At 38.3% G+C, this 26,947-nt stretch overlaps 1 protein-coding gene across 2 annotated transcripts; it reads right to left on the reverse strand.

Annotated features, from left to right (window-relative positions):
* Nucleotides 1-8,191: 8,191 nt before the first annotated feature.
* On the reverse strand, nucleotides 8,192-25,337 carry TMCO5A (transmembrane and coiled-coil domains 5A). 2 transcript variants are annotated; one of them, XM_039462914.2, is made up of 12 exons: nucleotides 25,285-25,337; nucleotides 24,620-24,711; nucleotides 23,537-23,686; nucleotides 23,001-23,124; nucleotides 22,569-22,619; nucleotides 21,746-21,817; nucleotides 18,911-18,967; nucleotides 18,371-18,430; nucleotides 17,859-17,923; nucleotides 16,708-16,765; nucleotides 12,117-12,157; nucleotides 8,192-8,577 (listed from the first exon to the last, which is right to left on the reverse strand). In XM_039462914.2, exons 3-12 carry the CDS (start codon nucleotides 23,674-23,676, stop codon nucleotides 8,379-8,381), a joined length of 867 nt encoding a protein of 288 aa, XP_039318848.1. In that variant the 5' UTR covers nucleotides 23,677-23,686; nucleotides 24,620-24,711; nucleotides 25,285-25,337; the 3' UTR covers nucleotides 8,192-8,378. The 2 variants fall into 2 exon arrangements, with proteins under 2 accessions (XP_039318848.1, XP_074247749.1); XM_074391648.1 differs by lacking the exon at nucleotides 25,285-25,337 and having other exon boundaries at nucleotides 8,379-8,577; nucleotides 24,631-24,656.
* Nucleotides 25,338-26,947: the final 1,610 nt, after the last annotated feature.

The following is a 26,947-nucleotide window of genomic DNA, read 5'->3' on the forward strand; positions in this document are numbered from 1 at the left end:
AAATAGTCTAAATGCTCCACTTAAAAGATACAGAATTGCAGAATGGATAAGAACTCATCAACCAACTATATGCTGCCTTCAGGAGACTCACATAACATATAGGGACTCCCATAAACTTAAAGTAAAAAAGTGGAAAAAGGCATTGCATGCAGGTGAAAACCAAAAGAGAGCAGATGTAGCTATTCTTACATAAGACAAAACAAACTTTAAAGCAACAGCAGTTATAAAAGACAAAGAGGGACATTACATAATGGTAAAAGGCCTTGTCCAACAGGAAAATATCACAATTCTAAATATATGTGCACCTAATACTGGAGTTCCAAAATTTACAAAACAATTGCTAGTTGACCTAAGAAATGATGTAGACAGCAACACAATAATAGTGGGGAACTTTAGTTCTCCACTGACAGCAGCGGATGGGTCATTAAGACAGAAAGTCAATAAAGAAACAATGGATTTAAACTCTCTCTTGGAACAAACAGACTTAACAGATACATAAAGAACATTTTCTACAACAACTGCAAAATACACATTCTATTCAATTGTACATGGAACTTTCTCCAGCATATACCATATAATAGGCCATAAAGTGAGCCTCAGTAAATTTAAGAAAATTGAAATTATATCAAGCACTCTCTCAGACCACAGTGGACTAAAACTGGAAATCAACACCAAAAGGAAACTTCAAAACCATGCAAACACATGGAAATTAAATAACCTGCTCCTAAATGTGAGTAGTGAGTAAAAAATGAAATGAAGATGGAATTTAAAAAATTCTTCAAACTGAAGGACAATAATGACACAACCTATCAAAACATCTGGGATGCTGCAAAGGCAGTACTAAGAAGAAAGTTTATGACCCTGAACACCTACATCAAAAAGACTCAAAGAGCACAAGCTCACATTCTAAGGTCATACCTCAAGGAACTGCAGAAAACAAGACAAACCACATCAAACTCAGTGGAAGAAAGGAAATAACCAAGAACAGAGCAGAAGTAAATTTAATTGAAACAAACAACAACAAAAGAAATACAAAAAATAAATGAAACAAAAAACTGGTTCTTTGATAAGAGAGATAAAATTGATAAATGATGAACAAGATTAACAAAGAAAAGAGAAAATTCAAATAACCGCATTAAGAAGTGAAATAGGAGATATTACAACTGACACCATAGAAATAAAAAGGTCATTCAAGTTTACTATGAATACCTTTATACACATAAACTATAAAACCTAGAAGAGATGGATAAATTCCTGGAAAGATACAACAATCTTAGCTTAAATTGGGAAGAATTAGATACACTGAACAGACCAATAGCAAGCAGCGAGATAAAAATGGCAATTAAAAAATTACCACCAACATAAAAATGTCCAGGATCAGATGGATGCACAGCAGAATTCTACCAGACATTCAAAGAAGAATTGCTACCAACCATTTTGACACTATTTCACAAGATAGAGAAAGAGGGAACCCCTATCCCTAAATTCATTTTATGAAGCCAGCATCACCCTAATACCAAAACCAGGAAAGGACATAACCAAAAGAGGAAACTACAGACTGATATCCCTGATGAACCTAGATACTAAAATCATTAACAAAGTATTAGCTAACCAAATCCAATAACATATCAAAAAGAGAATCCACCATGATCAAGTAGGTTTCATACCAGGGATGCACCGATGGTTTAACATACGCAAGTCATAAAAATAATTAAAACCAAAATCACATTATCATTTCAGTAGATGCAGAAAAAGCACTTGACAAAATCCAGCATCTCTTTATGATTAAAACTCTCAGCAAAATTGGTATAGAAGAGAGACACCTCAATGTAATAAAGCCATCTTTGACAAACCACCAACCAACATAATACTGAATGGGGAAAAGTTGACAGCATTCCCTCTGAGAACTGGAACAAGACAAGGATGCCCACTCTTCAACATAGTACTGGAAATCCTAGCCAGTGCAATCAGATAAGACAGAGAGAGAGAGAAAAAAAGGGCATACAAATTGGTAAAGAGGAAGTCAAACTGTCACTGTGTGCTGATGATATGATTGTTTATCTTGGAAACCCTAAAGACTCCTTCAGAAGACTCCTAGAACTGATAGAAGAGTTCAGCAAAATTTCTGGATGCAAGATTAAGGTACACAAATCAGTTGCTCTTCTATACACCAACTGTGACCAAGTGGAGAGTCCAATCAAGAATTCAACCCCATTTACAGTAGCCCCAAAAATAAATAAAATAAAGTACTTAGGAATTTACCTAACCAAGTAAGTGAAAGACTTCTACAAGGAAAACTAAAAAACACTACTGAAAGAAATGATAGAGTACACAAGCAAATGAAAACATATCCCATGTTAATGGATGGGGAGAATCAAAATTGTGAAAATGACATACTGCCAAAAGCAATCTACAAATTTAATGCAATCCCTATGAAAATACCACCATCATTCTTCAGAGAATTAGAAAAAACAATTATAATAATATGAAATTAGAAAAGAGCCCACATAGCCAAAGCAAGATTAAGCAAAAAGAACAAATCTGAAGGCATCACACTACCTGATTTCAAACTATTCTGTAAGGCCATAGTCACCAAAACAGCATGGTACTGGTACAAAAATAGGCACATAGACTAATGGGACAGAATAGAGAACCCAGAAATACTTATAGCCAACTGATCTTTGACAAAGCAAACAAAAACATAAAGTGGGGAAAAGACACCCTTTTCAACAAATGGTGCTGGAATAATTGGCTAGCCACATGTAGAAGAATGAAACTGGAGCATTATCTTTTACCTTATACAAAAATCAACTCAAGATGGATTAAAACTTAAAGCTAAGACCTAAAACAAAAAATTCTAGAAGACAACATTGGAAAAACTCTTCTAGACATTGGCTTAGGCAAGGATTTCATGACTAAGAATCCAAAAGCAAATGCAGTATGACAAAAGGAACAGTCAGCAGAGTAAACAGACAATCCACAGAACGGGAGAAAATCTTCACCATCCATACATCTGAACAAGGGACTATGCAGAATCTACAATAAACTCAGACAAATCAGCAAGAAAAACCAAACAATCCATCGAAAAGTGGGCTAAGGACATAAATAGACAATTCTCAAAAGAAGATACACAAATGGCTAACAAACATATGAAAAAATGCTCAACATCACTAATGATCAAGAAAATGCAAATCAAAACCACTATGTGATACCACCTTTATCTTGCAAGAATGGTTATAATCAAAAAATCAAAAATCAGTTGATGTGGATGTGGTGAAGAGGGATCACTTCTCTGCTGCTGGTGGGTATGTAAACTAGTACAAGCACTATGAAAAACAGTGTGGAGAAGCCTTCAAGAACTAAAAGTAGAACTACCATTTGATCCAGCAATGCCACTACTGGGTATCTACCCAGAGGAAAAGAAGTCATTATACAAAAAAATTACTGGCACGTGCATGTTTAAAGCAGCACAATTTGCAATTGCAAAATCATGGAACCAACCCCAAATCCCCATTAGTCAACAAGTAGATAACTGGTGTATATACACAATGGAATACTTCCCAGCCATTACTTGGTATTGGTCTTTTCAGGTTTGTATTTCTTCATGGTTGAATCTTGTTAAGTTGGATGTGTCTAAGAATTTGTGAATTTCTTCTAGATTTTCCAATTTATTGGCATGTGGTTGCTCTTAGTAGCCACTAATAATCCTTTGAATTTCTGCAGGACCAGTTGCAATGTCTACTTTTTCATCTCTGATTTCATTATTTGGATCTTCTCTCTTTTTTTGGTAAGTCTGGCTGTAGGGTTTTCAATGTTGTTTAATTTTTCAATAAAGCAACTTTTTGTTTCATTGATCTTTTGAATTGTTTTCTTCATTTTGATTTCATTTATTTCATCTTTATGTTTCTTTTCTATTAATTTTGGGTTTGTTTTACATTTGCTTTTCTAGTTCTTTAAATGCACCATTAGGTTGTTTATTTAGTTTTTCTTTTTTGATATAGGCACTTATAGCTATAAATTTTCCTCTTATTAATACTTTTACTGTATCCTATACTTTTTTTTATGTTGTATTTCCATTATCATTTGTCTCAAGAATTTTTTCAATTTCCTTCTTAATTTCTTCATTATCCTACTAGTCATTCTGGAGCATATTGTTTAATTTCCGTGTATTTTTACAGTTTCCAAAATTCCTCTTGTTTTTGATTTCTAGTTTTATTCCATTGCAGTCAGAGGAGATGCTTGATATTATTTTAATTTTTTGTGAATGCTGTTTTGTGATCTAATATATGGTCTATCCTTGAGAGTGCTCCATGTGCTAAGGAAAAGAATGTGTATTCTGAAGCCAGTAGATGAAATGTTCTGTAAATATCTATTAGGTTTATTTGGACTACAGTGCAGGTTACATCCCATGTTTATTTGTTGATTTTCTGTCTGGGAGATCTGTCCAAAGCTGAAGGTAGGGTGTTAAAATCTCCAGGTATTATTTTATTAAGGTCTCTCTCTCTCTTTAGATCTAATAATATTTGCTTCATATATCTAGGTTTTCCAGTGTTGGGTACATATATATTTAAAATTGTTATATCCTCTTGCTGAATTAACTCATGTATCATTAGGTAGGGACCTTGCCTCTTCCTTTATTTTTTATCTTGAAATCTATTTTGTCCCATATATGTATAGCTACTCTTCTTCTTTTTTTGGTTTCCATTTGCATGTAATATCTTTTTCTATCTTTTAAATTTTTAGTTTATGTGCACTTATAAGTCAAGTGTGTTTCTTTTAGGCAACAGTTCTTTGGGTTATGTTTTTAAATTTATTCAGCCAGTCTATGTCCTTTGATTGGAGAGTTTAGTCCACTTACACGCAATGTTATTATTGATAAGTAAAGACTTACTTCTTCCAATTTATTATTTGTTTCCTAGTTGTTTTGTGGTCTTCTTTCTTTTCTTCCTTTCTTCCTTTTAGTAAAGGTGATTTTATCTGATGATATAATTTAGTTTTTTGCATATTATTTATTGTGTAACCATTGTATGTTTTTTGGCTTGAGATTACCATGAGGTTAGCAAATACTATTTTATAACCCATTATTTTAAGCTAATAACAACTTAACATTGCTTGCATAACCAAACATGCAAAAAGAAAGCAAAGACTCTATTTCTTAACTTTGTCCTTCTACTTTTCAAATTCTATTCGTATTTTATTATACTGTCTATGTTTTGAAAAGTTGTAGTCATTGTTTAGTTTTCCTACTTGAGTAGTTTGCATACCACAGTTACAATGTTATAATATTGTGTTTTCTGTGTATTTACTATTACCAGTGACTTTTGTACCTCAGATAATTCCTTATTGCTCATTAATGTCCTTTTCCTTCTGATTAATGTATTCTCATTAGCATTTCTTGTAGGACAGGTCTGGTGTTGATGAAGTCCCTCAGATTTTGTTTGTCTGGGAAAGTATTTATCCTTTATGTTTGAAAGACATTTTCACCAGAATACTATAGCAGGATAAATGTTTATTTTTTTAGCATTTTAAATATGTCATGCCACTCTCTCCTGTCCTGTAAGATTTCCATTGAAAAGTCTGCTGCCAGACCTATTAGAATGCCACTGTACATTATTTGTTTCTCTTCTCTTGCTGCATTTACAATACTTCCTTTATCCTTGACCTTGGGTGTTTGATTACTAAATGCCTTTATGTAGTCTTCTTTGGGTTAAATCTGTTGGTAGTCTATATTTGGATATTGATATCTTTCTCAAGGTTTGGGAAGTTCTTTATTATTCCTTTGAATAAACTTTCTATGCCTATATCTTTACCTCTGCTTTAAGGACAATAACTCTTAGATTTTTTTTTTTTTTTTTTTTTTTTTTTTGAGGCTACTATCTAGATCCTGTAGGTGTGCTTTTTCTTTCTTTTGTTTTCCCTGTGTATTTTCAGTTAGCCTGTCTGTAAGCTCATTAATTCTTTCTTCTGCTTGATCAATTCTTCTATTAAAAGACTCTGATGTATTCTTCAGTATGCTAAATGCATTTTAACTCTAGAATTTTTGCTTGATTCTTTTAATCTCTTTGTTAAATTTATCTGATAGAATTCTGAGTTTCTTCTCTGTGTTATCTTGAATTTCTTTGAGTTTCCTTGAAACAGGTATTTTAATTCTCTGTCTGAAAGGTCACATTATCTCTGTTTCTTCAGGATTGGTCCCTGGTGCCTTCCTTAGTTTGGTGAGGTCATGTTTTCCTGGATGATGTCAATGCTTGTAGATGTTTGGTGTTGGGGCATTGGAGTTAGGCATTATTTTGTTGTTGTTGTTGTTGTTGTTTCTTTTTTTTTTTAATTGCATTTTAGGTTTTGGGGTACATGTGAAGAACATACAAGATTGTTGCATAGGTACACACATGGCAGTGTGGTCTGCCACCTTCCGTCCCCTCACCTGCATCTGTCATTTCTCCCCATGCTATCTCTTCCCACCTCCCCATCCCCCGTCCCTCCCCCATTTCCCCCCAACGGACCCCAGTGTGGAGTGCTCCCCTCCCTGTGTCCATGTGTTCTCATTGTTCAACACCAGCCTATGAGTGAGAATATGCGGTGTTTGATTTTCTGCTCTTGTGTCAGTTTGCTGAGAATGATGGTTTCCAGGTTCATCCACGTCCCTACAAAGGATGTGGACTCATCGTTTTTGATGGCTGCGTAATATTCCATGGTGTATATGTACCACATTTTCCCTATCCAGACTACCACTAAGGTTTTTTTAAGGAAGGCCCAAAGGCTTTTCAGTCAACTTGTAGTGAATGCTGCCTGGACTGAGGCTCACCCTTCAGGGTAGTGGGATCCCCTCTGGCCTAGGGCAGTTCCAGAAATGTATTCCAAAAACCAAGTCCTGGAATTGGGGACCCCAAGGGCTCACTCTGTCCTCTACCCCACTGTGGCCAAGCTGGAAGACAAAGTCCCCTTTGCTTTTTCCTCTGCTTTTCTCAAGTAGAATCTTGACCAATAGCCACAATAGCTGAGACTATGAGTCTCACCTGAGGCCAGCAACTCTCAGGGTCTCACCTAAAGCCCTCCACATAATACCTAAGTATCCTTGCTGGTTGATCAGGGCCCAAGGTCTTTTCAGTTAGCAGATAATGAGTCCTTCCAGGACTGAATCTTCTTCAAGGTGGCAGCTTCCCTTCTGACCCATTCTGTGTCTAGAAATGTCATCTTGGAGCTAGGGCCTAGAAAGGGGGCCTCATGACTTGGACTGGTGCCCTATCTTCCCGTGGCTGGAGCTGCGGCTCAAGATACAAGACAAAATCCTCCTAACTTGAGTCCTCCTTGAGCAGAGGAGAGGGATGTCTTTTGGAGCCATGACGTATGCTGTCTGGGGTTAAGGGAGGGGTGATTCCAGCACTTCCGCCGCTACGGCTCCCCACCAACTCCACCGTGGGCCTGGGAAAACACCAGTACTCACCTAGGAATTTCAGATTTATTTAAGTCTCCAGAATATTTTAGCTTGGGAGTGGCAAGGCTTATCAAAACTTAAATTCTGACAGCTGGGATTAGCAATTCTCCTCTGGCTATGGCTGGTTTAAATTATTCCTTGTAGGCAGGTGTCAGCTGAGTTTGATCTGGTTTTGTTTTCTGTTTTAATAGGAAATCACTGAGTTCAATGTCCCACAAATGCTGCAATCTTTCCCCAGCACGGAGAAACGCTCTCTATACCACACTCCTGCTGCTGGAGGAAGGGGAAGCAGCGGTGTTGGCGATTCCAGACTGGTTTTCTTACCTCTTCAGTGCCTCTTTCAGCGATATGAAGTTAAAACTATGTACTGTGAGTGCTCACCTGATTTTTCATTCTTATGAAAGTGCTTTTTTTATGTAGATGGTTGTTAAATTGGTGTTTTTGAAGGGGGGATCGTTGGTGGAATCTTCTGCTGTCTTGCCTGGCTTATTCATAGGTTTTTAATTTTATATTTAAATGTGTAAATATAATTATTTATGTATTTGCTATAAATTACTTTGAGCTAAGGTCACTTACAACCTATGAGTTCTAATATAAGTAGTAAGTAATCTTCTGCATTTCAGGGGTCCAGTGTGTCAGATTTTTGAGATTCGCTAGAATAATAAGTTAACTTTTCTTAGCATTTATATAATTCCCCTAATGGCCAAATTTGTTTACTATCAGGTACTACTCAGCTGATCCATAGAGCCACATAAATCTATTACAGAGTTTTTTACTGGGCGAGGTTAATCTTGGATAGATGACGTGGAGAGAGAAGGTAGTCAAGTAGGCAAACCTTGAGGAAAAAACTGAAGCAAACCTCTTTCCTCCACAAGCTTCCTGCCTTCTTTCTACACGCTAGGATCCCACTTCCCTTCTGTTGCTCAAGGATATTTCTTCGGGATCAGTGGGGTAACATGTCCTCTGTCTCAAGTGTGAGAGATGGAAAGAAGACACATCTGAGCTTCCATAAGATGCTCCTGCTCAGTACCCTGGGCAGTACATTGACGAGGAGATCTGGATTTATAAATTTTACGTGAAAAAACATGTAGCTCAGCAGTCTGATGAAAAACAGGGTGATGAAAAACAGGCAGCAAAAAATCCTGCAAAGAGAAAGCCAACAAACTGTTAACCAGAGGTTTGAAAAAGTGGAACAAAAAACAAGTCATATCTGAATGTGCGTCTGGCTTCTTACTGATATTCAAATGTTTCCCATGGATTGTCACCCACTTTTCTGACAGTCCTTTATAGTGGCAGCTCCCTTTCCCATGTTCTGGCCCGCTGGTTATTCTATGTCCATTACCATGTTTTATTTTCTTGGTAGCATTTATCACTAAAATCATTTCATTCTCTTATTTTTATTTTTTATTTTGTTTCGGTGAGTTGTTTTTCAAAACAATTGGATTGGTTTATAAACCTCTAGCAAGGTGTAGGTTTCTGTGGACCCATATCTTCTCCAACACATGACATTATCAGATTTAAACTCTTTTGCTGACTTCAATATGGATTCCCCTGATTACAATGATGATTAACATCTGTTCATAGGTTTATTGATTTTATGTGTTTCTTCTTGCCCATTTATCTACAAGGTAGTTTGAGCTTTTCTTATTGATTTGTAAGAATTTGTTTTATGTTTTTGACATCAATCCTTTTCCATTTTATGTATTGTTATATATCCTCCCAACTTTATAACTTTGACTTGCTCTAGAATGTTAAACAGTTATCAATTTTAGTAGGATCTAGTTCGTCCATCTTTTCTTTCATTAGAATCAATGCTTTTTGTGTCTTTTTAAAAAAAATTCCCTATCCCAAGACACAAAAGATGCTCATATTTTCTATTAAAAGTCTATGGCAGTTTAAAAATGTGTCTACAGATGGCTTGTTGCTCCTCCTTTCAAGATAATTCCCCTCCATTGGAGTGTAGGTTGGACTTAATAATTTACTCCTGAAGAATAGAATATGGTGGAAGTCACAGTGTGTAGCATAGCTTCCTAGATTACATCCTAAAGGCATTGCAGTTTCCTCCATGCCTTTTGGAGGAAGCCAGCAGTCATGCTGTGAGGACACTCAAGCAGCCCTATGGAAGGGTCTATGCAGTGAGAAGCTGAGGCTTTCTGTCAACTACCAGAAAAAGGTTGCTACATGTGCGAGTTAGTTACTTTAGAAATTTAACTTCTAACTGCAGCCAAACCTTCTGCAGTTTTGGTCAACATCCTAACTGCAACTTCTTAACAGATACCGAGCTACAACCACTTAGCTAAGTGGATTCCTGGCCCACAGAAACTGTGAGCTAATAACTGTTTGTTATTTGAAATCACTAAGTTTCGGGGATAATTTATTATGTAGCATAAAAAGTAATACAGAGTTTGGAAGATTTTAATTTTTTTTAAAGCATTTACATCTTTAATGCATCTGGGCTTGCCTTTTATATTTAGTGATCCAATCTCATATAGATAACTTTTTTTCCACTGTTCTTCCTTTTCCTTTTACATGCAATCACTGTCACATACCAAAGTTAGCTATGTGCACAATTTCTGAACTCTTTGTTCCATTCCACAATGCAGTTTTCGTATTCCTGCCCCAATATCACACTATAATAATTACTATAGCATCATGGTAAGTCCTGGTATCTGGAAGGGCATGTTCCCCACTCCGTGCTCTTTAGAACTGTCCAGGTTATTCTTGACTCTTTGTTCTTCCATACAGAGTATATTTTAGAATTACTTATTCAATTCCATGGAAAACCATTTGGAGAGTTAGACTGGAAATAAGTTGAATTTAGTCATTTGGACGCAGTTCTGACTTTCTTGATAAATGAGTTTCTATCCAAGTTTATGTTGTCTTCTATCATTTATGTTATCTGTAACATTTTGTAATAATTTTTTATAAACCTCCCTATGGTGGTCTTGATTTTTTTTCTTTCAACTGATGAGTTATTTAGGCCTTGAGGTGTTTTTTCTTTTCTTTTTTTTTTTTTTGGAGACACAGGGCTGGAATGCAGTGGCACAATCTCGGCTCACTGCAACCTCTGCCTCCCAGGTTCAAGCAATTCTCCTGCCTCAGCCTCCTGAGTAGCTGGGACTCCTGGCGTGCACCACTGTGCCCAGCTAATTTTTGTATTTTTAGTAGAGATGGGGCTTCATCATATTGGCCAGGATGGTCTCTATCTCTTGATCTCATCATCTGCCCACCTGGGCCTCCCAAAGTGATGGGATTACAGGCATAAGCCACTGCTCCTGGCCAACCTTATGGCTTTAATATGATTTGTATGAGTAAACCTTTTCTATTTCTTTCCTGTATTATCCTTACCCAGCTGTTTTAGGATGTCTCTGCCCCAGGACAAATTCACTGTTCTCCCTTATCAGTCAGAAACAGCTCTTCCCCCTCCCCTTTTCTCAAGTTTGCTGCTATGCGTGATCTTGGTGACTGGAGACAGTACTCGTTTTAGTATAGCACCTTCGTCAAAATTAGAATCAGAAGTCCTTGAAAAATCTTCCCACCACTCTCCATGAAATTTGAGGCAATGTGCATGAGAGGTTCTGGGATTTCATTCCCAGGGAAAATCGTGCGAATAGCCGAGCTTTCTTGCCTCTTGAGTTAGTGCCCGATGTACCAGTGTCCACAGGATGCTGTGGCAGAACAAGTGGAAAGACATTTGTAGTTTGACATGATGAACGAGACTTGCAGGATGTCTTTTGTAAGATTCCCTTCAGGATACCAACTCTCTTTAGACAGAGAGTCCTTATTCTAGGAGTCCACACAGCCATTTTCATGGTGGGCCCTGGTGTTAGAGCATAAGAGAACAAACTAGGAGTTCTACAGAAAATTCTGCTAATTGTTTCAGAAATACTGTATTTGGGAATATTGAAAGATGTAATATTTCATTTATCTGGTATGAAGGGGTATTCTCCTTAAGCAAATTTTCCAGACAATTGAAGCTGACCTTTAAGCACCAATAATTTTATGTTAACCATTTTGACGGAACTCTGTCTAAATCATATTTAATATCATTTTGAATATATGTTTCTTTATGCCTTCTTAAACAGATAACATTGAATGTAATTTGACCTTTTCTTGAAAATGTAGGGGATTCATGAATACCAATTTTACTTTGCTATCACAGTGAGTCCCTCAGGATGAATATCAACTCAGGTGTTTGAGTCTTAAATTCTTATTCAATTTAACAAGTAGTTTTGAGCAACCATTATGTGTCGAATTCTGTTAGATGCTCTTTCTCATAATTCTTGCAGTGTTATACTAGCATGTGACAGTCTTCATCTAGTCTGCAGAGACTACTAGAAAACCAGATACATCAATCTAATTCAAATTGTTAAAGGGAAAATGCAGTAAATAAGAGATTTGCCATATTTCTTTTAGATAATCAAATTCCTGTTTCTTATTATCACAAGGCTATTGATTTTAATAATGGAAAGTTGATATTATTAATTACCTTAAGCAAGTAAGTCGTATCATTAGGATTGAGAAACAGTCAATTACATTAGTTTGTTGACTTGACTCGTGTGTGTGTGTGTGTGTGTGTGTGTGCACGTACGAGGTTCTAGTTTAGATTTTTCCCTCTGCCAAGATGGCTAAATAGGGCTCCCAATTTTATAGGAAGTTTACTTGAAGATATTTTACTTACTTTTTACTGAATAATACTGCTGTCTTGTGGGTAGGCATACCCTGGAAGAAGAATAAAGGATATTAATAAATAAGTAATTTCTGGAGGTTATTATCATTGTCCAGTAATATTTAGTGAGCCATAAATATTATTTAGATAACTTTGACAAATTCTTTTTATATGCATAAGCACATAAAATTTTCAGACAAAAATAAAAAAATATATTAGTATTATTCATCCTACCTTTTTTCATATTTATATGACCAGACTAAGGCATAGAAAGGCAAAATATGTTGTCCAATGTCACATAGCTGCTGAGTGGCAGGACTGAGCCTGGAATCTGGATTCTCCACATTCTTGGCTCTCTCAACTATACTATTCCATCTTCTGCTCAGCCAGTGACCCTTAGAGAAGTTTGTAGGCTAAGAAAACTATATAAATATATCTTAAGAGATAAGTCTTAAAAGCTATAAAAATCTAAAGATGAGTGATCAAATTTGCCTTCATCCCCAGGATGCAAGGTTCGTTCAACATACACAAATCAATAAACATAGTCTATCACATAAACAGAACTAAAAACAAAAACTAGATGATTATCTCAATAGATACAGAAAAGGCCTCTGATAAAATTCAACAATCCTTAGTGTTAAAAACTCTCAATAAACTAGGGATTGAAAGAACATATCTCAAAATAATAAGAGCCACATATGACAAATCCACAGCCAATATCATATTGAATGGGCAGAAGCTAGAAGCATTCCCATTGAAAACTGGCACAAGATAAGGATGCCCTCTCTCACCAATCCTATTCAACATAGTATTGGAAGTTTTGGCCAGGGCATTCATTAAAGATTAATAAATAAAAGGTATTCAAATAGGGAAAGATGAAGTAAAATTGTCTTTGTTTTCAGTGACATGATCTTAAATCTAGAAAACCCCATCATCTGAGCCCCAAATCTCTTCAGCTAAAAAGAAACAAAGTCTTAGGATACAAAATCAATGTGCAAAAGTCACAGCATTCCTATAAATGAACAACAGGCAAGCAGAGAGCCAAATTATAAATGAACTCCCATTCACAATTGCTACAAAAACAAACAAACAAACAAAAAAACCACTTAAGAATACAGCTACCAAGGGAAGCAAAAGACTCCTTCAAGGAGAACTGCAAACCACTGCTGAAAGAAATTAGAGAGGACTCAAACTAATGGAAAAACATTCCATGTTCCTGGATAGGAAGAATCAATATTGTGAAAATAGCCATACTGTCCAATGTAATTTATAAAGTCAATGCTATTCCCATTAAACTACCATTGACATTCTTCACAGAATTAAAAAAAAAAAGATTTTAAAATCATTTGTAACCAAAAAAGAAGCCTAATAGCCAAAACAATCCTAAGCAAAAAGAATAAAGCTGAAAGCATCACACTATCTGACTTCAAACTATACTAGAAGGCTACAGTAACCCAAACAGCATGGTACTAGTACAAAAACAGACACATATACCAATGGAATAGAATAGAGAACTCAGAAATAAACTTTTCACCTACAACCATCTGATTTTCAACAAACCTGACAAAAACAAACAATGGGGAAAGGACTCCCTATTTGATAAATGGTGTTGGGAAAACAGGCTAGCCATATGCAGGAAATTAAAACTGGACCCCTTCTTTGCATAATATACATAAATTAACTGAAGATGAATTGAAGACTTAAATGTAAAACCTAGAACTGTAAAAATGCTAGAAGAAAATCCTGGCAATACCATGAACATAGGCAGGGGCAAAGATTTTATGATGAAAATGCCAAAAGCAATTGCAAAGAAAGCAAAAGTTGACAAATGTGATCTAATTAAGCAAAACAGCTTCTGCACAGAATTATAAACTATTACCAGAGTGTATACACAACCTACAGAATAGGCCACAATTTTTACAAACTGTGTACCTGACAAAGGTCTAATACCCAGAGTCTATAAGGAACTTAAACAAACTTATAAGAAAAACAACTTATAAGAAAAAACAACCCATTAAAAAGTGGGCAAAGGATGTGAACAGACACTTCTCAAAAGAAGACATACATGCAGGCAAAAAACATATGAAGAAAACATTACTGATCATTAGAGAAATGCATATCCAAACCATAATGAGATACCATCTCACACCAGTCAGAATTGCTATTATTAAAAGGTCAGAAAACAACAGATGGTGCTGAGGTTGCAGAAAAAAAGAATGCTTTTAGACTGTTGGTGGGAGTATAAATTAATTCAACCATTGTGGCAGACAGTGTGGCAATTCCTCAAAGACCTAGAAGCAGAAATACCATTTGACCCAGCAATGTCACTACTTGGTATATACCCAAAGCAATATAAATCATTCTATCATAGAGCCACATACACACAAATATTCATTGCAGCACTTTTCACAATAGCAAAAACAGAGAATCAACCTAAGTATCCATCAATGATAGACTGGATAAAGAAAATGTGATACATATACATCATGGAATACTAGGCAGACATAAAAAGGAATGAGATCGGCTGGGCGCGGTGGCTCACACCTGTAATCCCAGCACTTTGGGAGGCGGAGGTGGGCAGATCACAAGGTCAAGAGATGGAGACCATCCTGGCCAACATGGTGAAAGCCCATCTCAAAAAATACAAAAATTAGCTGGGCATGGTGGCGCATGCCTGTAGTCCCAGCTACCCAGGAGGCTGAGGCAGGAGAATTGCTTGAATCTGGGAGGCAGAGGTTGCAGTGAGCCGAGATCGCGCCACTGCACTCCAGCCTGGCTCCTGGCGAGAGAGCAAGACTCTGTCTCAAAAAAAAAAAAAAAAAAAAAAAAAAAAAGGAATGAGATCATGTCCTTTGCAGGGACGTGGATGGAATTGGAAGCCATTTTCCTCAGCGAACTAATACTGAAACAAAAACACAAACACTGCATGTTCTTACTTATAAGTGGGAGTTGAATGATGAGAACACATGGACACATGCAGGGGAACAACACACACTGGGACTTGTCAGCAGGTGTGAGGTAGTGGGAGGGAGGGCATCACAAAGAAAAGCTAATAGCAGGGCTTAATACCTACGTGATGGGGCATATCCTGCACATGTACCCCTGAGCTTAAAAGTGAAGAAAAATCTAAAGATGAGGATACATCCTTTATTTCTGTGGCATTCTTATGTCAAAATACTTCCTCAGTTATGTCATTGTCTTTTTAACTTCCTTGTGAGATAAAAAGAGGAATTATGATCTCATTTTAGAGAAAGCCAGGCATGGTGGTGGGTGCCTGTATTCCTAGCTACTTGGGAGGCTGAAGTGGAGGAACCCAGGAGTCCATAAATTCAAGACCAGCCTGAACACCATAGTGAGACCTCATCTTCCTACCAAAAAAAAAAAAAAAAAAAAAAATTAGAGCTGTGGAAATGAGGCTCACAGAATCGGAATTAGAAAGCAACTTTCAGGATTACACATTTTGTTCTATAGTTTAAGTAAGATTACATGGCATGCCAAACAGTTAGTTGCTCAGGATCCTCTCTTTCAGGTTGCTCAGACATCACTAGGTCATCAAACCATCGTGAGACCCTGATGAGCTTGATGTAGGCAACTTTATTTTTTTTTCTCTGATATATAGTTAGAAGGAATACTTTGATGAACTGTTGGGAGAGATACAGGACACATTGGAGATGTCAAAAACTTGGTTCTACAGAAGTGGGTCGAGTTAGTTTCAGGGATTTTGTTTACTAAACAGAATATGCAAGCTTTGGGGCAAGAATGACTTGTTCAGAATGCCGAGAACTGTGAACATGGCCTAGCATATATCAAAACACTTGGATGAACCAAGTACAATGGTCACTATTTTACATTTGCTTTTAAGGAAGAGATGAGCTCTCTTTTCTGAGAATTTATCTCGACTGTATGAAATTTCTGATGATTATCAATGTGGACTCTAAAGCTAACATAAATTACAAAACTAAATTACAAAAAGTCGAACTTTAATCCTTTATCCTTGCTACCAGAAGACATCAAGCAGGCTAAGAGGATTGGTGCTCTCTACGAAACTGTTCTGTTTCCCTCAGACCTTTGCATGTGTGCTGGTGACTTCATAATGTTAAATATGAACAGACACTGAAACTCTGACATAAAGAAGCAATCACTTTCTATGTATTAACTCACAGGCCAACTCTGACTAGATGATGACAGCCGGTGGGTGCTCTATGGTGTGAAACATTAGGGACCATGTCGAGATCTTCAGGAAAGAATACTATGATTGCAGGAGATGGAAGAGGTGGTGTATGTGCCCTGTGTTGGCCTTTTTCTATAGAGCGAGCATACCCTAAATTAAGGTTGCTTCTTGCCTCCATTCAGAGTTCTCTTAGGTCTTTGGCTAGTTTTTTTGAGAACCTGTCATTTGTATGGCAGAATGAGAAGAACGTAGTTTGTTTCTTAGCATCTAGTTTGTTTAGGATTGGAATGCTCTGTAATTATAGCTGGTACTGTTCATGGAAAATGCACATGGCAAGATTGGGTATATATTTGTGGGTATATACAGTTTGCTGGAGACTTCTTTGAAAGGCAATGGCAGTGTGAGAAGCTGAAGAGAGAGTGGAGTGTTCACCTCATTATTTTGGCTGGTATGTTCTTTTTCCACAGAGTTCATGCTCGCGAGTTTTGATCTATGAAGATAAGAGCCAGGACAGAAATTGAACAAAGTGTACTAATATATTCATACTATAGTATGGTTATTTTTAAAAAAAGCTTTATATTCTAAATTTGTACTATCCAATATTGTAAATACTGGCTGCCCAGAGCTATTTAATTAAAGTTAAAGTTAATTTCCACAGTTGAATATATCTTTTATGAATTCAATTGTCATATGTAGTTAGTTTCACCTACTAACTAGCACAGAAAATTCTACTGGGCAACCTGTTCTAGGTTGACTGTCTTGGCTTAACAGTCAAGCCATAAATCAATGTTCAGCAAGGATCTAGAGTGACTTGAAGGTGTCCTTTAGGACAAAGGACCTCCAAGTCCCAGGACCCTGGTCCACAGTTTGTACTTGGCCTGTAGAGAGGCAATATGCAGTTTTGATCTCTTGTTCTTGATCCAAGGATTTGAAAGTATTTCATAAATAGAAATCCTTCTTGACTGAGTTAAGATTTAACTTACAAAGAAGGTCAAGAAATGGAGGAGAGGTTTTTGGTTTGGATTTCTCACCATTTAGACTCTTGACAAACAGTGTATTTTGAGGAGTGCTTTCCCTTTATAATTTCTAATTTTAAATATTCATAGTTCAATACAGTGTACAATTCTGATTTTTATAATGTGGTACCTGTAGTATAAGTCTAGAGATTAGTTTCATGCCTATCCCATATGGTTGAGTTTCCATATATTTGGAGGAAGTAAGGATGGTATTAATTAAAAGGCCTTTCTGTGACATATAAGGAATACCTGACTGATCAAAGCAACTGACCGCCAACTCTTTTTTAAGTAGCTGTTTGTACTCTTAATATCAACCCAAATAATACTGTGATAAAATGATGAAGGGAGAGGTGTGTCTGTAGTCTTTTCGAAGAATGGGAGAACAACTGGATTTTTAATGTTGGTGTGATTTGCCAGAGGTCAACCAGGTCACTAACAGAGGGGAGAGATAGGTGGGGTCGGGACTCCTTCCATTCCAAATAGAAATTGGTCTGGGAATTGTTTGCTCTGACTCAGGCTGAGATGGAGTTACTACCAAAACAAGGATGGTCCTTTGCCAAAGCTCACACTTCTCTCTCAAGGAACCGAGCCTCTAGTTCGTCTTCTATTTTCCTCAACGTTTCCTGGTACTTCTTCAAAGAGAAACAAAGGAAGCTACAGTTACTACTTAGAAGCATTATAAGTTTTCTAAGCATAATCACTTATTATTGCATGGTATCATGAATGCTTGGCATTCCCACTGCCACCTTCTCTGCTTTCATAAACCCAGCCCACCACTACTCTTGAGCTCTCACTATGCCTCACCACTGGATAGGTTTCTGGGCATAACTGACATTATGCGTTACTAACTTAACAGTGTGCATTATTAACTTAACAGCACAGAGAGTGGGAGACCAGGGCGGGAATTCCCATGGAGTCAAAGACAAATAGAGTGATATCGGTAGTGGGGTGCCGATGCTCCCAGTAGTGCCACCTTGAAGTGTTGAAATTGTTCTAGACAGTATTTTTTGAAAACCTTGGTTCTATTTCATGTTGTACCTTAATAAACTCTTTCCTATCCCTTTACCAAGAAGCTCTACCTTTATGCAGAAGGCTTGATCTTCACAGAGCTGGGTCACAAATGCATAGTCCTTCATTACCTGGAAAATCAAAATTTGGTTGTACATATACTTCAGCAAATTGCTATAAGAACTCAAGCATACTTGTTTCCTCCTGTGTCCCAACTCCTAAATGTGGTTTTCTAACTGTTCTAAATATTATTTATTTATTTATTATTTTTGCTGTATAGATAAATGTATTTTTTTCTTTTAAGGTAAATAAGCTAAATGGGAGTTATAGGTCAAAGGCGGAGTTTGCGGGCATTTGGGAGTGGAAAAGGTAGATACTAATATTTGTGAGATACATACTATAGAGTGTATTCTGTAAAAAAAAAAAATGTGAAAGAGAAGGTAACCTCAGGGATTGTGTTTATCTACCTTTTCTTTACCCCTCCCTAGCACCTCATCATAGTCTTGGATCTGGAACCTTATTGTAAATCACTCATTTGAGAAATAGATTGTCTGACCAAGGATCACATTTCCCTTTTTAGGGATAAGTCACATTGAAGTTCCTGCTGTTACCTTGAGCAGCTCCTCCTCTTGGCGTGCGTAGGAAGCTTCCAGCTGTTGTAACTTAACCTAAAGAAAGCAAAAGAGACTGCTAACTGGGCAAGGTGAAAGCTGTGCAGAAATGGAATGCAGTCTCCAAGGTGGCCTCATGAGCTGTGAGGGGCCTCGGGGCCACAGCGTCACACATCTGACGGAGGAGTGAAACCGCCCAGTGCCCTTTGCAGTTGCTTGGTGAAATTGCTCTTTTATACTCCCGACTTTTTAGTCTCCATCTAATGCTGCCTCTAAGCTTCAGTTCTTAGCTTCCTACAGTTACTTAGCCATTTCTCTTAAAAATAATACCAGTTTTGAAAAACTTTGTTCTTCCTTTTCCTTTTAATATAGTCAGAGTCTAAGATGTTTGCTTACCCCTTTCTCCCTTCCTGTATGCCTTCCTTGCCCTTTTATTTCCTGCAATACTTGGCCAAAGACCATTCTAAATCAGCCACTATTCTGGAGTGAAGCATGCGTGTGTCGGGGAGCAGGGGGTGGTACTTAAGATACAGTAGTAACAGGATGAACCGGCTCTCCACCCTCACAGAGCTGGCATTCTAACAGGGAGACACAACAAATACATCAACATGATAATGGTATGTGCTATGAAGGAAACAAAAACACTAATGTGATGGAAGATAGCAGCGGTAGTGGTGATGTGAGAGGCGGTGGTAGGTGGTTGGCAAAGGCCTCTCTGATGTGATGCTGGCTGAGCTAAAGCCTGAATGATAAGTGCTAGCTAAATGGAGATCCAGAAGAAACATGTTCTCTTGGAAGGGTATGGCAAGGGCCAAGACTATGACGTTATCACAGATTTGGCTTGTGTGAAGGAATTGTGTGGCCAGAGCATAAGGGAAATTGGTAGGTAGGAGACAAGGTGGAAAAAGGCAGACAAGGACTAGATTGTGTAGGACCTTGTGGCTCCTAAAAGGATTTTTAGTCTTTGTTCTAATTGCAGTGAGAAGGCAGGAGAGGCTTGAAGTCTAAAGACACAATCTGATTCAGGTTTTTAGAGAATAGTCTTTTACGTGTCTGAAAAAAAGAGATGGGGTGTGAAAACAGAAGCAGGGAGACTGGTTAAAAGGTGACTTCTCTTGTCCAGGTAAGGGGTTATGGTGGCTTGTGGAAAAACAGTAGCAACAGAAGTGGTAGACAGGAAAGGATGCATCTGAGAGATAATTTGGCGGAAGAGCAGACATGACCATTCTTCCTTCTTTTTTCAGCTCTGCTGTTCCCACTTTCATCTAGGTACCGTTATTTCACATCTGGCTCTTCTAACAGTTGCTTCACTCTTCGTTCAATTACATCCAGGACCAGTCAGCCAAGTGTGCTAAGGGATATATAGTTTCAAGCCAATGGTGTGAGTCACAAAGGGTTGAATTAGGCACCCCATTAAGCTGCTGCACTGATTCCTAGAATGTCAGAGGAACAGGAGCAGAAGAGATCCTGTACGTGTTACAGAATTAGAGCTATCACCTGACAATTCAATAAAATAGGTGTGCAAAAGAGTGGTTCAAAGGATTAAACAATACTCTAGAACTCTTTAGGGTTAACTAGCCAAATGATGGCCGTTACTCTGACTAACACTAGACGCTGTTGTCTATCAGTTGACATAGTGAACACAGCCAGACATAAAGTGTCACCACTCAGTTCTGGCAGGGCTAATTTTCTGGTCAAAAGAAATGATCTTGAAGCAAATCAGTGTTTTGACCACTGCAGTCAGAGGGTACTCAGGCTTCTTTATAACCCTTCCTCATTTTGGCGCCAATTTCTTCCTGATTTCTCTCTTTCCAGATAACTAATCTGAATGAGCAGAGCCAAGCAAGCTTGTTTGGTGGCTTTGGACTTCTTTTGTGGTCACCAAAACTAAATTGGCCAGAAGATAGGAGAGTCATTCTCCATATTTTCATTTTCTATTTCCATTTTCTGTGTGTCCAGATCTTCAGAGGTTTCATACACACAACCAAGTGTGGGGGCTTTAGAAGGAACAGACAAGTTAGATAAGGCAAGGATGAAGACGTAATTGTAGAGAATGTGCCGAAATTTTCTAATCTGCTCTCTGAGGAAAAACGAAGTCTCCACAACACAGTACGTCATTGTAGCAAAATGGCACTTGTACCCCATGAATATATACAAAAAATTTCTCCCTCTCTCTCATCAAATAGGTTGCGGCTAGCCTCAGGTTCTTAGCTCTGGGACACAATTAGAGACATGCCAAGCAGAGTATGATGTGCTTAGCAGGTAGTCGTAACATTAAATGCACGAGTGACTAATTGAATCCTTTTCTGGGTTGGGATCCGTGACAGGGCACATAAAGGGCCGAGCACTCAGCAGACATACAATACCTAGTGCTGCCTTTATGAATGTATACATGCGCTTCAGCAAGACTTTTAAATAATAACTTAAAACTTACATATGTTTTTGAAGTTGGAGCCATCCAAAAAAGAAAAGAATATTTTATATACACAGTTCTTTTAATCTGGAAACTGAGGCTGAGAGGGAGTGATTAAATTACTCAACTTCGTACACCAAATTATGCACTGTAGCTTTAAACTAGGGACTTTAACTGCCTCAAAGGTTACATATGCATTTGTAGCCTGTTCTACCTACCAGAAGAGAGAACAACAAATGAGACTTAAGAGTGCCTTCCCTTAATAAAGGCAGAGAAGAATTCAGCACTCAGTGGCCCAAGCTTAAGCTTGACATGGGGGAAAACTACCAAGAATTTGTCACAACGTTGCAATGATTTCCGACTTAACAGCTTATTTCCTGGTTACATAGCCCAACCACGTTTAGGATTGCTTTTTCATTTACCTTTATCTCTTCTGGGGCTCCATCTGGATTGCTTTGTTCACAATTGGTTATCTTTTGTGATTTCCTTGTAAGCTATAGTTTCAAATAAAAAATATATTACATTAAAATGTATAGAAGACAAAGACTTTCTCTAGCATGTGGAGGTTAGTAACTATGGCCTCAATAAAACTTTCCAGGACGTGGTCCTTTGGTAGGTATTTGGTGACCTGTGAAAACATCTCTGCTCTACCTCCATCTTCTTCTCACTAGTCTTGGCCACCAATGCTAGACACTCAAGCCAGGAGTACTTTCTTCAACCCCCAATTCATGCTGAGTTACTCAGGGATACAGCCCTCTGCAGTAGAAGGCTACTCTCTACTCATGGTTCAGAGGGAAGGGTAATCATTGGAAGTGCACTGTATTCTGAGGAGCTGTTGAGGTATTAGAAATGCCTACATATGGAGAAGGAAATCCTTGGGGATTAAGGTAATGGTTGTTGTTTAAAAAGTATCTGTTGAAAGGAAAATTAACCTCTCTCCACAAAGGTTCTAGTTAATGACTTCAACGGAGTATCTGTTGGAATCCATTTTCTGGTGATAGAGGAAGAACCCATGAGATTACTAAATATTCCATCTATTCCTTTCCCCTCATGCTTACAGAGAAAATCTGTAACATTTAGATCATGAACCTCGGCCTTGGGAGAGTGGATTAGTGAGTAGTATGCACTTCACATACAGGGGTCTCTGACTTACGGGCTCCTCTGTGATCACTTCCCCCCAGCCTTGCCTCTTTGATGAATGGTGCTGTTGTGGGGACACTGGAGAACACAGGAACCCCACCTCACCTTTCGTTGAAGTTCTGTTATACTGTGGACCAACGTTTCCTTCTTCTTTTCCTGTGAGAGAGAAATAAGAGCGTTAAGTCTGCCTCTGTATTCCATCATCTGTTCTTTTTCAGTTGATTCCTGTCCATTTCACCCCAGCTATATTTTCCCGTAGTAACTTGACCTTATTTGCATAATGATATGTGTGTGTTGAGATTAAATCATGTTGAAGTACGGGGATATAGAGGCTCATCTGCAGGGTTTCCCAATATTAAACATTACCGAAGAAGCCAAACACATTACCAAATATACCCCCTTCCATGCATGGACAAATTCTGTCATGACTTTTGAGGTGGCTCCTCTTCATGTATAAAAAGGAGAGACAAGCTAATCTGACAACTGATGAGGGATGGAATGAGGAAGGCAATCTATTAAATGGCTCTTCTTGCTTACAAGCCTGGCTGTTTCTTCCTCCAGCTCCTGCAGGGCTCTTTCCCTTTCCATCGTGATGCGGTTCTCCTTCTCCCACTCTTCCTCTTCCACCAGGTCTCCCGTCTGAGTGATCTCACTTTCCAGCCTGGACAACACAAACGTACACTATGACGACCCATGTTTGGCAGTTTCAGAACTGATAAAACACAGATATCAGATACAAAGGAACTTCAGGGACATTGTACATCATCAGTCTCAAGCAAAAACCCTTACTTAGTCCATAGGATCATGATCACTTCAATATTACGAGAAGGAACACCTGTCTGATTCCTAAGCCATACCCTCCAGCGTTCTCAACTCTGTCTTTTAGGAATCTGTTTGAAACTTGCTGTGCCTCAGTATTCAAGAGAAGTGTCAAAGAATGAAGAAGTAACTTTTTGCCACACAAGATAGAGGTCTCTAGAGCAAGCAGGAAAATTCAGTTTTTGTTTTAGTCCTCCCTTTAGTCCATCCCTTCTTTGGGTTGGAAAGTTCCCTCATGAAACCCTAATACTCACCTCCGAATCTTCTCTTCTCTCTCTCGGATTTTGAGAAGAAGTTCCTGATTTGCTTCATCTAGTCTCTGCATATCCCTTTCAAGGTCCATGTTCAAACTGATAATGTTTCTTTTTGACTGGGCCAATCTTAAGATTTCCATTTTCTCTGACCTATAGACTCAGTTCCCAAAATGAACAAGGGCCTGTTATCTTAATATCAATAATCATTGGGCCAAAAAGGATATCTAAAGGCATAGAGTTTATTAACCTCACTCTCTCTGGGGACCTAACATTTTCATTCTTGACAAATTGCATTTGTTTATCATTATCTACAACTGTTTCAATAATTCTCAGCTCAGTCAGCAAGGGTCTTTCCCAGATTGATGACTTTCCCTCCAAAGTCATCAATCTAATAATGCACCTTCACTCTGGTTTCATGAGAAGCTTTGCTTCCTTAAATAACCCTTGTATTGGAGAGAAATCTTTCTCTCAGCCATCTTTTCTTAGATAAACTGCTCACAAAACCTGCTTATGCAGTACACTTTTATTGAACACTTGTATCTAAGAACCTGTCATATCACTTCTGGTTGGGCCTGGCTCTCTGCAGAGCCACAAAAGGTTTCCACCAGCATGTTAGGGCTTCAGTCTTTCCCTTCCTCCTCCTACCTCAGTACTTCTCCCTTACTGGCCTGCTGCAAAGTTTGAAACTGTTACCATGAGAGTCATTCCATAGAGCACACACAAATAGGCTCCAGGCATAGCTTTCAAGAATGCAAACATCTTTTTTGAAGTAAATTTAAATGAAATAATGGTAACTCTAGAATATTTTAGAAAGAGCACATGGGAATTAATTCATTGAGTTGTCTTCGAATTGATTAACCACAAATAGCGTCATGAGTTACAGGGCTTTTGTTTTAGATAGGCATGAAGGTTGATATTGAAAAGTTAAGTCCTATCTTGGAAGGGCTTGCTTGGATGGGGGATTTACAGTAATCACTTCAGAAGGGTATGGCATGCTTGGGGTAGGGTGCAGAGGTAGGTGTGCAAACCAGAGTAGAATGGGAGAAGGAGGCAGGAAGATGAGGGAAGGGGTCAGTAGCAAACCTGCTTCACACCTTGGTCCCTGGATATGGCTTTGTATAATAATGACTACTTAATCTAGCTGAACTTTCCTGTGTCCTTCCATTGGAGATTCCCTAAAATGCCAACAGAGTTGTATCTAATGAATTGGGGAAATGGGTTCATTTATGAAGGATAGAGTAACTACTATTTATATTTTGCTTCTACTGAAAAGTAGAAACCAAATTAACTGGTTTTCTCCCTCTAATCCCCACATTTAACCATGACAAATCTCAGTCCTTCGATTCTTCTGCCCATGATCTGATTTTACCCTAGTAAAGATATAGTCAGGATACAGGGATAATGCTGGAATATATGTCCTGTTAGTAGACATAGTCAGAGATGGCTTATCAACATAAAACCCTTTAGAAGTTTATATAAAACACTATGAAGAAATAGAGGCAATAAATATTTAGGTCTCTTTGTGTTCTAGGCCATTTGCTTTCCATAAGTCCCCATGGGCATGGATGTAGGTTTATAACTGCCTGGAAAAATAATCTCTGCTTTCTATTCTGGCTTATGCTAGAATTTCCAGATATTAAGATCTTTAGTATTAAAGATGGCTCAGAAAACCAAGTACAGGTCAATCATTTGGCTCTCTCTTCCCCTTAGTTTTCTTTTCTCCCCTCCATTTCTTCCACAAACTCTACCTCCCTTTGGATGTGTCTTGTCTTCCTGATCCTTCCCTAGTCAATTAGCTTCTGAGGAGTCTAATCTTTCTACACTGGAACTATCCAGTAGAATCTCAGAACATTCTGAGAGGTCATGACTCTTCTTTTGACATAGGATGGGCGGGGCAACATGTCATAGTGGGGTGGGTAGAGTTTAGAGCCTAGATGAGTGTGTGGATTTCATGGCCAAGTCTGCCCTAAGTAGCAGACTGCCCGAGGAAGAGAGCTTTATCTTTAATTTTCTCAGTCATTTAAGGAGATTCTCCCTCTCGAGAGGCCTCTTCTTTCCCATGATGGTAGCAGGTAAAAGAAAAAGCTCTGTTCCCAGGAAGACTCACAGAAGCAGCTTTGGGTCTTCATGGCTCCCCTAGTGCTCCCAGATCTGCTGGACTCTGTGTCCACCTCAGCACAACCAGAGAGCTTCTCTTGTCCACCAAGCTTCTTACCACATCTACAGTCCACTTCCAGGTCTGAGAATGCTCAGTCACTTTTTCTCCACCACCAAAATTATACTTGCAACAACCTCCCCACCATGCTCAAAACACATACACACACTGCGTTTGTTCTTACCTCCTTCACGTGTTTCCTCGTGGCAGTGTTACCAAGCAAAAGAAGATCACTGCACAATGTGCTGGAAACCAGCGTGACTAAAACGAAAAGTTTAGGTCCTTTGACCAGCAGTCTGATTTCATCATGTAGTCAACTAACTACTCATTTATTCAACAAACACTGGAACACTGAATGAGCACGATGTGTGTCTTCTAGGCTCTGTTCTAAGCACTGGAGAGAATGCGTGAATAAAACAGTCAAAAGCTATTGATCTCGTGAAGTCTATATTCAAAGATTGTGTGTGTGTGTGTGTGTAGAGGGACTGGTAATACAATAAAATAAATAAAATTATTTTTACTTAATATGATAAAGGAGGAGACTGCTGAAACCATACCCCAAAGAGTTAAAGAAACCAGTGACTAACAAATTCTTGAGCTTGCAGAATAGCAGATAAGAAAAGAAACGATTTGCTGAAATGCTGAAACTCCTTCCATTTGAGATTTAAAAACAAAAAACTTGGCTGAAATTGGTTGGAACTAATAGGGCCAACTGGAGTTTGTGCAGAACAAGCTTACTGATGTCACAGCCTGAATTTCCAGTGCAGGTTTTATGTTAATTTCCCCTGAATTTGCACATGGGACCCATGAGGAGGCCTGAAGAGATAACTGTGGATGCCTGAGGACTTTCCAGACCTCCCCCTTTCTTCTGCCAGCCATTTGCTAATTCCAGAATCCACTCCCAAAACCTTTTCTAATAAAAGATAGAGGCTTCCCCTTCAAACAGGGAGACAGATTTGAGTTGGACTCCTGTCTCCTTGTTGGTAGAGCTACAGTAAAAAGTTTTTCTTTTCCCAAAAAACTTTATATCACAGTATTGGCTTCCAGCACATTGAGCAGGGAGCCTCTTTTGCTTGGTAGGACTACCATAAGGAAACGTAAACAGGTGAAGGAAGTAAGAGCAAATGCAGTGTGTTTTGAGTATGGTGGGGAGGTTGTTTCAAGTATAATTTTGGTGGTGCAGAAAAAGTGACTGAGCATTCTAGGACTTGGGAGTGGACTGTAGATGTGGTAAGAAGCTTGGTGGACAAGAGAAG

Source organism: Saimiri boliviensis, chromosome 2 (genome assembly GCF_048565385.1).
Source record: "Saimiri boliviensis isolate mSaiBol1 chromosome 2, mSaiBol1.pri, whole genome shotgun sequence".
NCBI classification, from domain to species: Eukaryota; Metazoa; Chordata; class Mammalia; order Primates; family Cebidae; genus Saimiri; species Saimiri boliviensis.

Bases quoted from the DNA above. Each gene is read 5' to 3' on its own strand.
- TMCO5A (XM_039462914.2), bottom strand. From the start codon at position 23,676: ATGGAAATCTTAAGATTGGCCCAGTCAAAAAGAAACATTATCAGTTTG. The intron at 18,431-18,910 runs GTAACAGCAGGA...TTGATTTTCCAG, and splicing joins AAGAGGAGGAGCTGCTCAAG to GTAATGAAGGACTATGCATT. The intron at 17,924-18,370 runs GTAGAGCTTCTT...TTCTCTTTGAAG, and splicing joins ATCAAGCCTTCTGCATAAAG to AAGTACCAGGAAACGTTGAG.